This window comes from Mus pahari, chromosome 16 (genome assembly GCF_900095145.1).
Source record: "Mus pahari chromosome 16, PAHARI_EIJ_v1.1, whole genome shotgun sequence".
NCBI lineage: Eukaryota > Metazoa > Chordata > Mammalia > Rodentia > Muridae > Mus > Mus pahari.
Genome location: NC_034605.1, coordinates 9,384,238 through 9,400,484, shown reverse-complemented (window position 1 = coordinate 9,400,484; position 16,247 = coordinate 9,384,238). Strand labels below are relative to the sequence as shown.

Here is a 16,247-nt window from a genome sequence, read left to right as displayed (position 1 = left end):
TCTCAGTCTCCAGATTAGGTTCACTGGTGAGCCTTCCAATTCTGGATTGTAGTTCATTTCAAATATAGTCAAGTTGACAACCAGGAATAGCCACTACAAGGCTGTCAATTGCTTTCATGTCCTCTGGGGTCAATTCAAAGTCAAACACCTAGAAAGAAAGAACAAGTCATAGATAGATAGATAGATAGATAGATAGATAGATAGATAGATAGATAGATAGATAAACGTTGTAGAAATTTTTAATCCCAATACAGGGTTTCTACCCTGCCTTTGATCATTCAGTTCTCTGATAAAAGATGCACAACTTTTATTATTTACAATAAGCCTTGATTAGCACTAGAGCTTGGCAGATATCTACCCTCTATGGTATTAAAATCTATTATCCTATCAATAATCCCGAGTTATTTCTTACTATGCTTCATTTGGGGTGCTCTTAACTCCAATTGGTCAGCCTTCGGGGCCATGTTCTCTTAACTCCTAACCAATGGTGGTCTCTCCTTCTGGTCCTGCACTTTTCTCCTCCTAGTGGTTCCTCTCTGACCCTAAGTCAGGAAACCTAAACCCCACCTATGTCTCTTTTGCCCAGCTATTGGCTGTTGGCACCTTTATTCACCAATCAGAGATAACTTTGGGGCAAAGTCACAGAACTCATTTGGGTCTACTGCAGACTCTCTTGTATCTGGGCAAGGTCTTAGGGGCCAGCACTTACTATTACAATATTAAGCAAAAGATCAAACCTCAACAAACAAATAAAGAAATAAGCAAACAACCAAAGCTGCATTCTATTTGGAAATACAAAGGGATGAAACAAAAGTGGCAATATAAATGGTGGCAGAAGCATTTCGGTCACCATTGGCTTCCAGATGGTCTAGGTCTGAGAACATTTGGCTGAGTATTGCAAGCCCTCTTTTCCTTTCCTACCATGATCCACTTCACAAAAGAACAATTCATCAATTGCAAATCTTCCCAAGTAAGGCAGGAAAAAAAGGACTCCTGGATATATTTTCATATCTAGATTAATTACTAGATTTAGCTTCACCAAAATTTGCTGAACTTTTTTCCTTCACCACCCTGGCGTTTGATCCAGCTTTGAGTAGAACCCACTCATAGGGCATAGTATAACTCCTCTCCAGGACTTGACTGAGCTGAAGAAAAATCAGCCCCTGATAAATTGTTCAATCATATTCCTCGATTGCCTCATAGTTCTCAAACATTATCTATATCTGTTCTTTCTTATCAAAAGAACCTTCCTGATTATCACTGAGTTCATGAATCCTCTATTAATAATTTTCTTCCATTTGAGCAAGACTGTCTTGCTGTCAGCCTACACCAAGCTTCAATGAGAGAGCCTCTCTCAAGACAATAAAGCAGAGAGTAAAGAGAATAGCCATGACAGAACATGCACAGCAGTACATACACCACATACATTCACATCAAAAACAAACAAAACCCTACAGGGTCACATCCATCTGTCTACCTACATACTACACATAATAGGTAATTTTGTTAATTTGGTAGAGAATCTCATGTAGCCCAAACTGGCATTAAGAAGTGTCTGTGTATGTGTGTGAAAACTAAATATATAGCTATTTATTAATTTGTCTATTAAAAGTATCAGTGATGGTTAATGATAATGTTTAACTTGACAAAAATCTGGAAACATCTATGAGACTGATATTGGGGCATGCCCCTGTAGGATTATATTAATTGATATGAGAAGACTTATCTTAATTGTGGTTATGATCATTCCCTGAGCAGGGCATCTTGGACTGCATAAAGCAGCAGCAGAAGAGCTGAGCATGTATTCAACTTTGTCTACTTTTTAACGTAAATATAACATGACCAGTTCCCTCGGACTCCTGCCTGCCACTAAGATTCCCCTACCATGGTAGACTGTATCCTTGAACAGTGATTCAGAGTAACCCCTTTCTTCCGGGAACTGCTTTTGTCAGTGCATTTTATCACAGCAACAGAAAATGAAATCAAGACCCTGTCCATTCCATCTATTTACCAGGAGTCTATCTTAAAATGTGTTCTGTACGTAATAAGGCTGCCATAAAATCATCTATTAACATGTTGTTGAATTTTAAAATAAATTTTTTTCTGAATGACTTAACAATAAAAAGTATACTCATGAATCAAATTCATTCATAAGAATAAATTTAACCAGCAGCCACAATATTTTTAATAAAATGTTCCAAATGCTTACTGTGATGGTTTGTATATGTTCAGCCCAGGGAGTGGCACTAGTAAAGGATGTGGCCTTGTTGGAGTAGGTGTGTCACTGTGGGTATGGGTTTTAAGACCCTCATGCTAGCTGCCTAGAAGTCAATAATTCTGCTAGTAGCCTTCAGATGAAGATACAGAACTCTCAGCTCTGTCTGCACCATGCCAGCCTGGATGCTGCCAAGCTCCTGCCTTGATGATAACAGACTGAACCTCTGAACCTGTAAGCCAGCCCCTATTAAATGTTATCCTTTATAAGACTTGTATTGGTCATGGTATCTGTTCACAGCAGTAAAACCCTAACTAAGACACTTACCTTTTATAAATATTTTACTCATGATGAAATCTCTAGCTGTCATTTTAAAACAGTTCAAATACTTGAATCTATAGTGAATATTTCTCATTGATGCCAGCTACAGGTAATGATGTTTGCTGCCACCTTTCTGCACCCCTGAGATCCTCATAAAGAGGATCCTCTGACCACCCACTGTGTGCTGATGAGTGAGCTTTCAAACACACACATATACAGAAACTAAATTAAATGGTATTTTTTAATTTTACAAGATTAAAAACAAAATAAATTAAAAGCCATTGATTGGAATGAGAGTTATAGCTAGTGCACAGATGAGAAAGCATTTAAGCAATAACTTAAATCATTGATTTCTTTATGTGGTCAGTCTTTAGATTTATCTAGTCTTTCCTCCCAAGAGGAATACCAATGATAACAGTGGAAGTGGCCACATGTAACATTCCATACTACAGAAAGCACAATGACATATAACTATCTAATTGTAAGTTAATGAAAGACTCACACAGAGCCATGCCCAGTACTATGGAGTTAAAAACAAAAACAAAACAAAGAAATAAAAATGCATTGGAATATTCCAGTAGTTTAACCAACCATCAATCCTACTTGGATTTAATCTTAATCCAACTTGTTATCCTTAATATAAACAGGGATTTGTAATGCAACAAATGTGAAGAAAGGAAATGGAGGTATTTCAGGTTAGCTCTCTACCATCTGAAAAGACTCCCATAACCAAATGAGGTAATAGAGTTGAGATGTATCATGCTAAAGAACTTGTAAAAGGCAAAGCCTACTGTAGAGGCAACAAAACCCAACCTTTCACCCAGTACTTTCTCTATTGCCTTTTCAAGCTGATGTTTGTGGCACATAGAAGCTGTGCACCCGACTGAATGAATGGCAGGCACTCCCATTTGAGGGGAAATACCTCCATGTCTCATTCTGGAGAGATGATCTTGGGTTTTTACCTGGAAGTTCTCTTTGATTCTCTTCTCATTAAAGCTCTTGGCCAGAACCACCACACCCCTCTGCAGCTGATAGCGCAGGGCAACCTGGCCCGGAGTTCTATTGTGTTTCTTGGCAACGGTCGTTAAGACAGGATCTTCCAGGAGGTATGGGCTATCACTGCTGATCCTGGAGAAAGAAAAGAAACACACACACACATACTCACAGAAAGACAAAAAACCTGAAATAGGTTGCTCCTCCCCCTTACCCATATTCCCAGACTGCTGACTGCTATAAATACAATCCAGTATAGTTAGAGCAGAACCTTGAGAATATTCATAGGGATACCTTGTAAATATTCATAGGGATCTGCTTTTTATTGTAGCAATTGTAAACAACTAAGGTGCCCATCGATAGATGAGAAGAGAAACACTGTGCAGGACATGTGTCTATGCAATGGAATGTTTCAGAAATACAGACAATCCCTTTATCTTCAGGGGATCTGGAATAGCATCGATCCTTATGTGCACTCATCATCCTTATATGAAGTGCTACCTTTTCCAACTTCTACAAGTACACCTCACACTTGGTGCTATACCAAAGCTAGCATGAATTTTCTTTTCCTCCTTGGCAATTGCAGGGATGGAAGATTCATTCTTAGCATGGATTTTTGTAACTTCCATGCATATATTTTTCTCTTTCACTGAGTTGAGAACTTTCCCATTCTCGCATGAAGCAAGTGCTTCTCTTTGCCCTCTCGAGACTGCAAGTACCACTGTTCCTGTGCTTTTGAACCTTTATAAGTAAAATAATGGTCAACTGAGTGCAAGCCCTACCATGCTAGGACTATTGTCCCAATAAAGCAGACAAGAAACAAGTAACTTACAAGCACGGAGTATCCCTGGTATGGACACTCAGAATAATAAGCAACTTAAAGTTAAAAAGTGCTTATCTCTAGAATTTTTCCTTTGATAACTTCGTCACCACTAATTAATTACTGAAAGTATGGGAAACAAAATTAACAGGCAGTAAGTCATGAAAATTGCTATAAAATTTAATGCATTACAGGTAGTTGTAATTACCCTGGCCACAGAAGCACAGATACGTGAATTTCAGATAGGGATGGTGGCACATGGTTGTAATTCCAGCACTTAGGAGATTAAGGCAAAAGTTTCCACCCATGAGCATGAAGCCAGCCTACTCGACATTGCATGAGCCTATTTCAAACCACGCCCCTCAGGCGAAAGCACAGGATTTCTGTAGAGTAGGCAAAACTTCTCTGGAGCAAAAGAAAGAGTAAAGAAACTAATTGTCTAAACATGATTTTTAAAAACTGCCTCCAAAAGAAATAAGAACTTCAAAAGCCATATACAAGTTTACTATTATACTACTACTATTATTATTAACTTTTGTTTCATGTTGTTTGATGTTAGAAAATCAAGTTTCCACATTAATCATTACACTCGATTAAAATCAGAGAATAAAAGACTATGTCTTTGATGGCCATCAAAATACCTTTCTTATCTAGGTTATGGTTTCTATTGCTGTGATAAAGCACCAAGTCCAAAAGCAACTTGGGAAGGAAAGAGCTTATCTTATGCTCCCACACCACAGTCCATCATCAATGGAAGGCACAGCAGGAATTGAACAGAGGCTGTGGAAGAATGATGCCTAATGGCTTGCTCAGTCCGCTTTCTTTTTCTTTTAAGATTTATGTATTTGCTATATGTAAGTACACTGTAGCTGTCTTCAGACACTTCAGGAGAGGGTGTCAGATCTCATTATGGATGGTTGTGAGCCACCATGTGGTTGCTGGGATTTGAACTCAGGTCCTTTGGAAGACCAGTCGGTGCTCTTAACCTCTGAGCCATCTCTCCAGCCCTCAGTCTGCTTTCTGAAATAACTCAGAACCACAATGCTGGCACAACCCACAGTAGTCTGGGCCTTTGCACATTGACTATTAATAAAAATACCACACAGTCTTGTCAATAGGCCAGTTTTATGTAGATTTTATTTTTATTAATTGTGATTCCTTATCCTTCTATACTGGCTAGTTTTGTGTCAACTTGACACAGGCTGGAGTTATCACAGAGAAAGGAGCTTCAATTGGGGAAATGCCTCCCCGAGATCCAGCTGTAAGGCATTTTCTCAATTGTGATCAAGGGGGAGGTCCCCTTGTGGGTGGTGCCATCTCTGGGCTGATAGTCTTGGGTTCTATAAGAGGGCAGGCTGAGCAAGCCAGGGGAAGCAAGCCAGTAAAGAACATCCCTCCATGGCCTCTGCATCAGCTCCTGCTTTCAGACCTGCTAGAGTTCCAGTTCTGACTTCCTTTGGTGATTAACAGCAATGTGGAAATGTAAGCTGAATAAACCCTTTCCTCCCCAACTTGCTTCTTGATCATGATGCTTTGTCCAGGAATAGAAACCCTGACTAAGACACCTTCTTACCATATAAGTCTAGGCTTGTGTCAAGTTGATAGAAAGTCCATCAGTGAATGCATATACAAATCCTCTATCTCTTTATCTACAAATAAGTTTCAGAATTCACTGATTTAAAGAGCAGTATTGTTTTCCTAAGCCTATGGATTTTTAACTTATTATTAATTATTAATAAGTTAATGTTTAATGTATTTAATGTACATATATTCTCATGACTTCAGTTGCATTTATCCTTTGAAAAGTTTAATAACATGTTGCCTACCTGGCATGTCAATATCACCACATCAAAAGATGGTCATATTTTCTTCTGGGAATTCTCTCTTTTTGGCTTCCATAAAACATTATCTCTGATATTATGAGAGAAAATCATTCTAAACCCCTCCTAAATTAAAAACTAGATGTTGTAGAAACAAAAACAAAAGTTCCTGGAAATGATATAAATGTGGGTTTCACATTCTACCCATTTGTCAAAATGGCATGGCTATGATAGATTAAGTCTGATTTCTGTAAATTGCCCTTTAAATCCCTTTTAAAGTTATTGATGCAGGAAACAGGTAGACACAGATAAAACTAGAGTAAAAGAACACTAATGAGCCTGGAGCTCACCCAAGGCACATGAGAACTTGCTGCAATCTTGAGTTGAACTTTGCCATGGGGTTGAAAGTTAATCTTTTTAAATAAACATAAAATAAATTATCAACTTAAAATTATTGACATGAGGAAGTAAAGTCCAAGAGTCTCATTACCAGTTTGGGTCTCTGTGGGATCCCAGGGCACTATACGCAACTAGAACAATGTCTTTGGACTTGCAGAACTCCAGGAGTTTACTCTGGTTGAGATATGGGTGACATTCGACCTGTAAATTTCCAAAGGAAATGTTATTAGAATATATGTGTCAACAATGTCATGCAGGTTTTAGAAGTGCCTTAAAGGCTGATCTACTTCTATATTGGCTTAAATACAATATGTTTCAAATTGGCCATTTTTTTCCTGAAATACTTTTTTATTCTTGTCCTTTTGTAAGCATTTTAAGACTAAAATCTCCTGTTTCTGACTTGTGGTCTCTGTCACTTTCTATAGAATGAAGCCTAATGCCCTATTAGAGCAATGGCTGAGCGTAGCCCTAGGGGAAACAACTGCAAGCTGAACCTGAAATTGTTTCCCTTCTAGGCAGAACAGAAGGCTTGTCAAAGGAGCAGAGGGCTCAGGGGAACGAATGGAGTGAGTGTGTAGACTACGCTGGATGAGAAAATCTCCTGTCCTTAAAGGCCCATGGACTCAAAGAATTCAATCTTCTGTTATCAAGTCTTTGATCTGATCCTTAGCATATAAGAAATTCAAAAGCAACATACCAAACTATCACAGTGATCAGTGACTAATTTCCCTAATTATGGGAAATTTTAATGCTTAACTTCTTTCATAATTAAATCAAAGGAGAAAGAGAATGAGAGTGGAAATTAAGACTAGGGGTTAGTGTGGGGACAAAAGAGAGAGTAAGAAAGGGGAAGAAGACATGAATACAAGAGGTAGAACCTGCAGGTTTAAGGAAATATTTATCAGGCATACCATGCAACTGCAATGAATAGACCTTCCTTCTTCCCTACTTTGAACTAATTGGTTGTAAAATAAAAAAATAAAAAAGTGTCACAGCTCGTCATAGTGGTAAACACTTAGCTACTTGGAACACAGAGGCAGAAAGGTTACATCTTCAAGGTCAACTGGAACATTCAGAGAAATTCTACCTCAAAATAATTTGTTAAAGGACCCAGGAATATAACTCAAGGTTAGAGTATTTGCCTACTCTGTGTGAGGTCTGTTTCAAGCCCATGTACCAAGGAAATAAAAAGACGTGATCATGTTTTAACCCGCAAGATATTTAGTGATACCAAGCATTGCTAAGTGTGGGTGTTTTAATAGTATTCTAGCAACATTACCTTTAAAAAAAAATGTGGTTTTAAAATATGGGCTAAAATGACGTCATGCCTGCTTACATGTGGTGATGGGTGTATGTGAAAGACATCACCGTGCAATGCTTGGTACCTTTTGGAGTTTTAAATTCTGCAGAAGTTAAAAGGTTTTGAAAGTTATTAAAAATATTTTCAATCTAAGTGTAGGAAAGAAGCCGTCACAAATAGGCTTCCACCAGAACGATGCAACTGTGGTAGAGTTTTTGCTGGGCTTCACTTCAACCCATATTTTGGCTTTTTGAGACCTTGTATGATTTGAAGTACAGCACACATAATAAGCGTTAGTAAACAGCTTTTCTAAGAAGAGCAGTGATTTTAGTCTGCCTAACTTGCTTTCACGGGTTTCAAGCCTCAGCTCTCCAGATCAAGCTGCCCTGCTCTAAGAATGGGTCCATTGTGCTAGAAGTCTATGACTTGTAAAATATGCTACTAAATTTATGTTAAAAGAAACGTTCCCTCTTGCCTTTAGAGACAGCCCCCGGGAACCCCTTTGTGTGAAGCTCTTTTACAAAAATGTATGTTTGTCTCCAGGCTACTACGCATTGCAACAGCTAAAGGAAGTAAACAGAGTCTTTAAGGAAACCATTTTTCCTTTAGCCATTTTGTTTTTTAAAGACATTCTTTCCTCACCCAGGCTGCACTTAGATTCACTCTGTTTGAATTGCAGGCATGTGCCGCTACACCCACCTTTAGCATCTTCATTAAGCCAATTCAGGCTGAGTTTTCTATTTCTTGAAACAGAAATATTGTATCTAACCAGTAAGCACATTATTTGATATGGTTTTCATCTATTATTGTAGCCAAAGTTTTTTTTCCTTTGAATCTCAGTATTATAAAAAAAAAAAAAAAAAAGTCCCATGAAGCCATTATACATTTAAACATTTCTCTATTGCAAGATATCTAAAATGATTTGATAGCTTAATATTCATTAAAATTGCAAACACTGAACTGGAGAGATGGCTCAGCAGTTGAGAGTGCACATCAATCTAACAGGGGACCTAAGTTCCATACCCAGCATCTACACCAGGAAGGTCACAACCAACTCCATGTCACAACTCTAGCTCCAGGGAACCTGACACTCCTGGCTTTTGTAAGCACATGCACAACTTTTCTCCCCTCACCCTTTCCCCTATCCCCCAACCACCTCTCTCTCAAGAATGAATCAAAAGTAAATGACCACACATTCACTTAAAAATGAATCTTCTAAGACAGAAGCAAAAAATAGAAAAAAAAGCAAAATTGAAGTAAATGAGAACAGAAGCCAAGGGCTTTGTTGTGTAACCAACTGCTGTGCTAGGATCCCTAAGCCAGGAAATTTCAAGTATTTCAAAATTTCCCTATTTAGTCTAGCCTGGACTGTGTACCCAGACCACAACTCAGAAAACTAAAAACGAACACAAACAAAGTGAAAATCAAAATCACATGCATGGGTATGTGATTTGCTTTTTTTTTTTTTTTCCTGTATTTTTTTCTCTTCCACAAATAGATTCCTAAAGGTGGGTAAAACAAAAGATATTAAAATCCAAGTCACCTTTTTTATAATTAGCAGAATATTTTTTAAGACTAAAAATTTTACAGTACTATATATAACCATTAATTTAGTATTTTCATCATTATGTGGTGGAAGAATTTTTTTCTGGTCCAATGTATTTGGTATTCTGTAAACTTCTTATACAATTATAGGCATCTCTTTAGGTTTGGGAAATTCTATTCTATGATTTTGTTGAAGATACTTTCTAGACCTTTGAACTGGGATTCTGCTTCTATTCCTATTATACTTAGGTTTGGTTTTTTAATTGTCTCCAAATTTTTCTGTATGTTTTGTGTCAGGAACTTTTTACATTTAGCATTTCCTTGACCAATGTATCAATTTCTTCTGTCATATCTTCTATGCCTGAGATTCTCTCTTCCATCTCCTGTATCCTGTTGGCAATGCTTGCATCTGTTGTTCCTGTTTTCTTCTCTGGGTTTTGCATCTCCAGGAGTCCCTTGATTTGTGTTTTCTTTATTGCTTCTATTTCCATTTTCAGGTCCTGAACATTTTTATTCATTTCCTTCACCTGTTTGATTTTATTTTTCTGTATTTCTTTATATTTAGCCATTTCCTCCATTTGGGAGGCAGAGGCAGGCGGATTTCTGAGTTCGAGGCCAGCCTAGTATACAGAGTGTGTTCCAGGACAGCCAGGGCTACACAGAGAAACCCTGTCTCGAAAAACCAAAAAAAAAAAAAAAAAAAAAAAGTTCTCTACCTGTTCAATTGTATTTTTCTATATTTCTTTAAGGGGTGTATTAATTTCCTCTTTAAAGGCCTCTACCATCTTCATATGATTAGATTTAAGGTCATTTTCTTGTGCTTCAGGTGTGTTACAATATCCTAGTAAAATTGCTGTAGTAGGATAGCTGGGTTCTGGTGGTATCATATTGCCCTGGCTTTTATTGATGATGTTCTTACGTTTATCTTTAGCCATCTGGTTGTCCCTGGTGTTGGCAGACCTGATAGTCCCTAATGGCAGCAGGCCTCTGGGATTGCAGATAGATTTGGTTGTCCCAGATGGCTATGGGCTTCCAGGGATACAGGCAGAGCTGGTGGTCCGATGGCTTCAGGCCTGGGTTGTCACTGGTGACTGCAGACTTCCAAGGATGCAGGCACAGCTGGTGGTCCTTGATGACTGCAGACCTCAGAGATTGCAGGATTGGATCTTGTTATCCTTAGTGGTGGCAGGCATGCAGGGGAGCTGTGGCCTGGGGTATAGAGTGCAGAGGGGACAGGGAGGAACTCACCTCTGCTGGGTTTATCCAGAAGAGCGAGCGGGGAGCCAGGGAATTGAGGTAGGAGCCTAACCTGGTAGTCCCTGGTGGCTGCAGGCTTCAGGATTGCCTAAATAACCATTCATAACTACAGGTATTTGGAAGGGGTTTTTGTACCAGTTGTGAGCTGTGTATGTTTTATTTGCTGGTTTAATTGTTTTCACCGTGTTGATGATGTAAGGTCTTAAACATGCTAAGCAGACTGTCTACCGCAGAGATACTTTTCCAGCGCCTCGTATGGTTATGATTTATGTACCTGCTCACTCTCCCCTCCCTCTTTCTGATTTGCCATGTTATTCACACTGCTTTGTTTCATAATAAATACATGCATACATACATACATACATACATCTTTTTGAAAAATGGGATATAAAGCTAAATAAATAATTCTCAACAGAGAAGTCTCTAATGGCTGGGAAGCACGTGAAAAAATGTTCAACATCATCCCTGTTAGTTATCAGGGAAATGTAAATCAAAACACCTCTGAGATATATATTATACATTATATAGTACATTATTATATACTATATATAGTATATGTTATATAGTATATATAGCATATATAATAATACAATATAACGCATATGTTATATATTATTGTAACTATATTTTTACATATTATAAACTATATAATATGTAATATAATACATAATATATTATATAAAATTATATGTGTTAAACAATATATAACATATAATTATATACAAAGTATATACATAAAATCTTGCTCTTCACAAACTAACAGCAAGGCTGAAAACAATACATACACAACTCACTGAATATGGAGTTGTCAAGCTGGTGCCTACATAGAGCCTTCAGCCCTATGTTCCAGCATTTTTGTTACAGGAAGGTACTCTGCATACTACCAAATGAAACATCCCTTTGTTCCACAACGGTATCCCACCTGCAAGATATACTAATGCAGTGGGTGATGCAAATCTTGTGGGAGTAACCAAACTGACTTAAGACTCGTGCCAAGAGATAGATCCCATTTCTGACCCTGCTCAAGGAACCCAGATGAGAGGCCTTAATGACCATCCATGAGGCAGTGACACAAAACATTGGTACATCTATCCCTAACCACCTTGAGCTTCAAACTAACGGTGCTACTTTCAACACATCTTCACCTAGGTATCTCACTGAACCTTCAGGTCCACGTCTGATTTAGAAGGTGTTGTTCTTAGCACTCTACTCAACCTGAGCTGCCACTGATATTTCCTACCTCAGGAAAAATAACTGTAATCTAATTCAAAACAGAAATTTAAGAAGCATCAATTAAGGAAAAAGTCTGTGAAGAACAAAAGTTAAGGGATGGCCAAGGTAGACTAAGAGCTTACCTGATTGCAAGTGGGTTTGTATTTCAAACCTGGTTTGTTTAGAATCGATTCCAGCTGTTTGTGGTTGAAATTTGACACCCCTATAGATTTTGCTAAGCCTGCATCCTTACACTTCTCCAGGGCCTGGGGAAAAAGAAAAATCTGGTAAACATGTATTGTACTCTGTCCTTTGGAGTTTCTCCTAGAACATTTCTGAACACTTACATAATAATTTCAGTTTCTCAAAGCAATGTTGTCATTTGAACACAGCCCTGAATAATGCACTTACCTGCTATGGATACATATTCTTCTGCTCGTTCAGTTACATGCACACTGAGAACAGCAAATACACACAAGTCTCCCCTTACCTTCCCCCACACTCTTTAGTGACACCTGTTTTGATGCCAGGCATACAATGGTTCTTCAATAAATACCATCATAGTCAAAGATGAAGAATTCACAGATCTTGTGCTAGTAGAAACCATATTGTTACATTTTTTCCTATGATGTTGAAAGCTATATGTGAGATAGGATGTATAATGGCATGTCTCCTTCTCAATGATAGCTTGCTCTGTGCTAAGGCAGAGTGTGCTTCTCTGAACTTGTGTTTATCTGTCCTGGGGTAGTGTTGTGACCCTTGGGTTTCTTTCTGCTGACCTCCTTTATCCAGCTTATATCTTTGATCAGCTCTATAAGGCAAAGAAATGACAACATCAGACTATAGTTGAGATTAAAAATGACAGTCATGCCATGCAACACTTACTTTACAGATGAGATTATAGAAATTGAGAAGATTTCCTGTTTCTCTTTATATTCTTCTTTCATATATTACATCCTGACCACAGTTTCCCATCCCTTGCTCTCTTCGGTTCTTCTCCCCCACCTCCCCTCTCCCCAGATCTACTCCTCTTTTTTTCCCCATAAAGGTAGCAGAGATAGCATCCCAGGTATATCACCCAAACACAGCATAACAAATCACAGTAAGACTGGGCATTATGATACGTCTTAGGTCTGTCAACTGATGAAAAGAAAAAATCTCATTTGATTCATTATTAATTTGTTTCTACCTTATCCACAATGCCTTGGGGTACCCACAGCAGTACATACCTCCCATGTGTCATGAATGTCCACTGTTTCTAAAATGATTTTTCCATTGGCATCCTTTGGAATAAGTTCCTCTCCAGGCTAGAATGCAGAGAACAGAGAAGTTAACAAACACTTTCCCTAATAGTCAATTTCTAATTCCTAGTGAATGAGCTTACTCATCCAACACTCAGATGATTATATTAATAATCACTTTGTGTGTATTGTGCATGTGTCTGCAAAGGGAGACTTGGAAGATGGAAAATTGAAATTACCTAAGAAATTTTAGCAGGACATTTTCCCCCTTGATTGCCTCCACTTTTCTCCCCCTCCCCCCAAAATGAAGTCCTAAAAGTCGCCAATTATGAGGGCCTCTTCAACTGGAACTTATTTCATATCCCAAAGACAGAATGATGTGAAGAATAGAACTTACGATGTTAATCATGAGTTTTTTCTCCACTATGTGATGACTCAGTTCTCAGTTAATGAGTCCATTAGATATGATCAACAAATACATACCATGATAAGAAAATGAAGCCACAAGGCCCAAAGGAGCCCAAGCCCAAATTCGAACCCAAATTCAGATCCCTCTGTGTTAGTGTGAAAGATACACATAGAACATTCTCTAAGGACATAGAGAAGCCCCCTGGAGTCTAAGTTCTCTCCACATTTGTGGACCTCTGGTTGCTAAAAAGCAGTGATGTCCTGGAACTTCAATCGTTCAGAATACTGGAGGATGGGCATTTTAAGAAGTCTTGCCTGTGGATCGCTCGGCTGTCATGGAGAGTCATAAGCATTCAGCCATTCTTGTCACCTCAGATAGATGCATCTCTTTTGTCGAGAGCCCAGAAAAACTCACTGGCCTGACATAATAAATACAGCAGTCAAGGGCATAAGAATCTAAAACTGACCTTCATGGCAATCGGCATATGAATAAGGCAGAGATCTACATAATCCAGTCCAAGTTTCTTCAGTGATCTCTGCAGGCACTGACGAACCAACTCTGGTCTGAAGAAAGTTGTCCAAATCTGCAATTAATTCCCAAGCAAAATCACACATTGTGATGAAAGTATGGAGACCCTCTACGGTGGGCTCAGCTGAGCTAAGCACAGCTGGGGCTAAATGTTCAGATATCTTTTATTAAAAGCAATTCAGACAATGTATTTTGATCGTGATTTTGCTCTCACCCAACTTTCCCCAGATCCTCCCCCATAACCCCGCCCAGATTTATGCTGCCCTGTAGAGAGCACATCATCAATAGAATACTGACATTTACTTCAGTGATGACAAAGTGAAGGATATTAACAGGAGCTAGTAAACAACCAACTTAAGTATTTTGAGATTTAGAAGCTTTGGGTCTTGGAGGAACAAAGAGATGATGGGGTCAATGTCCTTAGTAAACCCAGAACAAATTCCAAGAGAACCAGTCTAAAAACAAGTTGTCACCAGTGTAAGATAAGGAGGAAAAATTGTTAGAGACCTCAGCTCAGATTACGTCATGAATGTCAGCTTTCTCCCTGAGAGGATGTGACAAATTTCAGTCTAGTTGGTGCTGATTTGAAAAATGATTTTTCCATTTGTGAACAATATCACAATATCTCAGCCTCACTTGTTTATCTATTTAAGAATTAGTTACTCGGGATCCAGAGAGGCCAGATAATCCAACAGAACTGTTTTCTTATTTTACATCTAAACATCTGATAAACTCAAAAACACTGAGTACCTATATTCCACATTTAATACACATTAGAGCAAAACAAGATTGTTCTTTTCTAATTTTTTTCATTTATTTGTGTGTGTGTGTGTGTGTGTGTGTGTGTGTGTGTGTGTGTGTATGTCTGTGTGTGCATGCACATGCACATGTGTACTCTTGTGTATGTGCAGATGCATGGGTATCACATAGGTAGAGGTCAGATATAAGGAATAATTTCTTTTCTACCATGCTACCATGCACATCCTGGGAATCAAAGGTTGCCAAGCATAGCAACCTGCACCTTTTTCCACTGAGCCATTTTGCCGGCCCTGTAATCTATGCTTATATAATGGATCTTTGCAATAAAGAAATTATGCAAATTGATACCAAAGGGGTGGTTTCTCCCTCCCTCATAATATATCAGAATTGGCAGTGGCTTCCAACCATTCTGGTCACAAGTGCTCACCTTGGTGGTGTAGAATAAATCCTCTCTCTTCACAGTTCCATCAGCTATCTTGTCTCTGAGGGCCTGTCCAACTTCTTCCTCATTTTGATAAAAGTATGCTGCATCTATGTGACGGAAACCCACATCAATGGCTACTTTGGTGGCCTCAGTAGCCTTGCTCTTTGGAATCTATGAAACAAGAGTAGGGAAAATTGGAAATGTGACCAACTCAGAAAAAAAAAAAGCGGTTTATTTTTTCATAGTATGTGTTCTCTGAGTTGCTGCCAGCCCCATGGCTGATCGTTTGATCATGAAAACCCCGATAATAGTCTTACAACCTATCTGAAGACACAGACTACAGCAAGACCAAGTTCTAGACCTTGAGTGAATGAATTAGTGATGTGGAAGTCATGTGAAGCATGGGAATGCAAATTTCACTCAATAAACATCAGTTGTCAGGAACTAGCTAGCAGGAAAACTGGCATAATGGGAGAGAAATTCTAAGGCACCCGGCACGGGAGAGGTGTACATACTCACAGGTATGGTTGGGATGAGAACTGAAAAGTAGCTCCTATTACCCATCATTCCCAAGTTCCACCCAAGTAGGCTCCTTAGTTCATGCAAGATTCTTTTATATCCTTCATTTCTCCAGTACTTGCAGTCAGCATTTCTACAGTAATCATTTACTGAGTGCTCTCTTTTTGCCCAACACTGTGTTAGATTCTGAAGTCCTGGATATTTTTCTATGAACAAAAGGACCACCCCCACACACACACCTTCTTTTAAGAGGTATTTGAGAAGAAGGTGGAGGAGGTGGTTAATACACAAGGAAGTATGAAAAGTGGGTGTGGTAGCCCACACCTACAATCCTAGCACTTGGGAGGTGGAGAGGCAGGGATATTACATTGTCAAAAACACTCTTATCTATATAGTAAGTCCATTGCCAGCCTGGCATGCATAGGAGCTTGTCTTCTTTTTCTTCTTCTTCTTCTTCTTTCTCCTCCTCCTCCTCCTCCTCCTCC

General features: G+C 38.7%; 1 protein-coding gene across 1 annotated transcript in view; it reads right to left on the bottom strand.

Moving 5' to 3' along the window:
- Positions 1-39: 39 nt before the first annotated feature.
- Positions 40-16,247, bottom strand: part of LOC110333839 (aldo-keto reductase family 1 member C15) — a 20,575-nt gene continuing 4,367 nt past the window's right edge. Inside the window, exons 2-8 of the mRNA XM_029547687.1 lie at positions 15,247-15,414; positions 13,999-14,115; positions 13,112-13,189; positions 12,026-12,148; positions 6,660-6,769; positions 3,499-3,664; positions 40-148 (exon numbers count right to left, since the gene is read on the bottom strand). Of these exons, the coding sequence (XP_029403547.1) occupies positions 59-148; positions 3,499-3,664; positions 6,660-6,769; positions 12,026-12,148; positions 13,112-13,189; positions 13,999-14,115; positions 15,247-15,414 (852 nt within the window). The 3' untranslated portion in view covers positions 40-58. The remainder of the gene's footprint in view (positions 149-3,498; positions 3,665-6,659; positions 6,770-12,025; positions 12,149-13,111; positions 13,190-13,998; positions 14,116-15,246; positions 15,415-16,247) is intronic.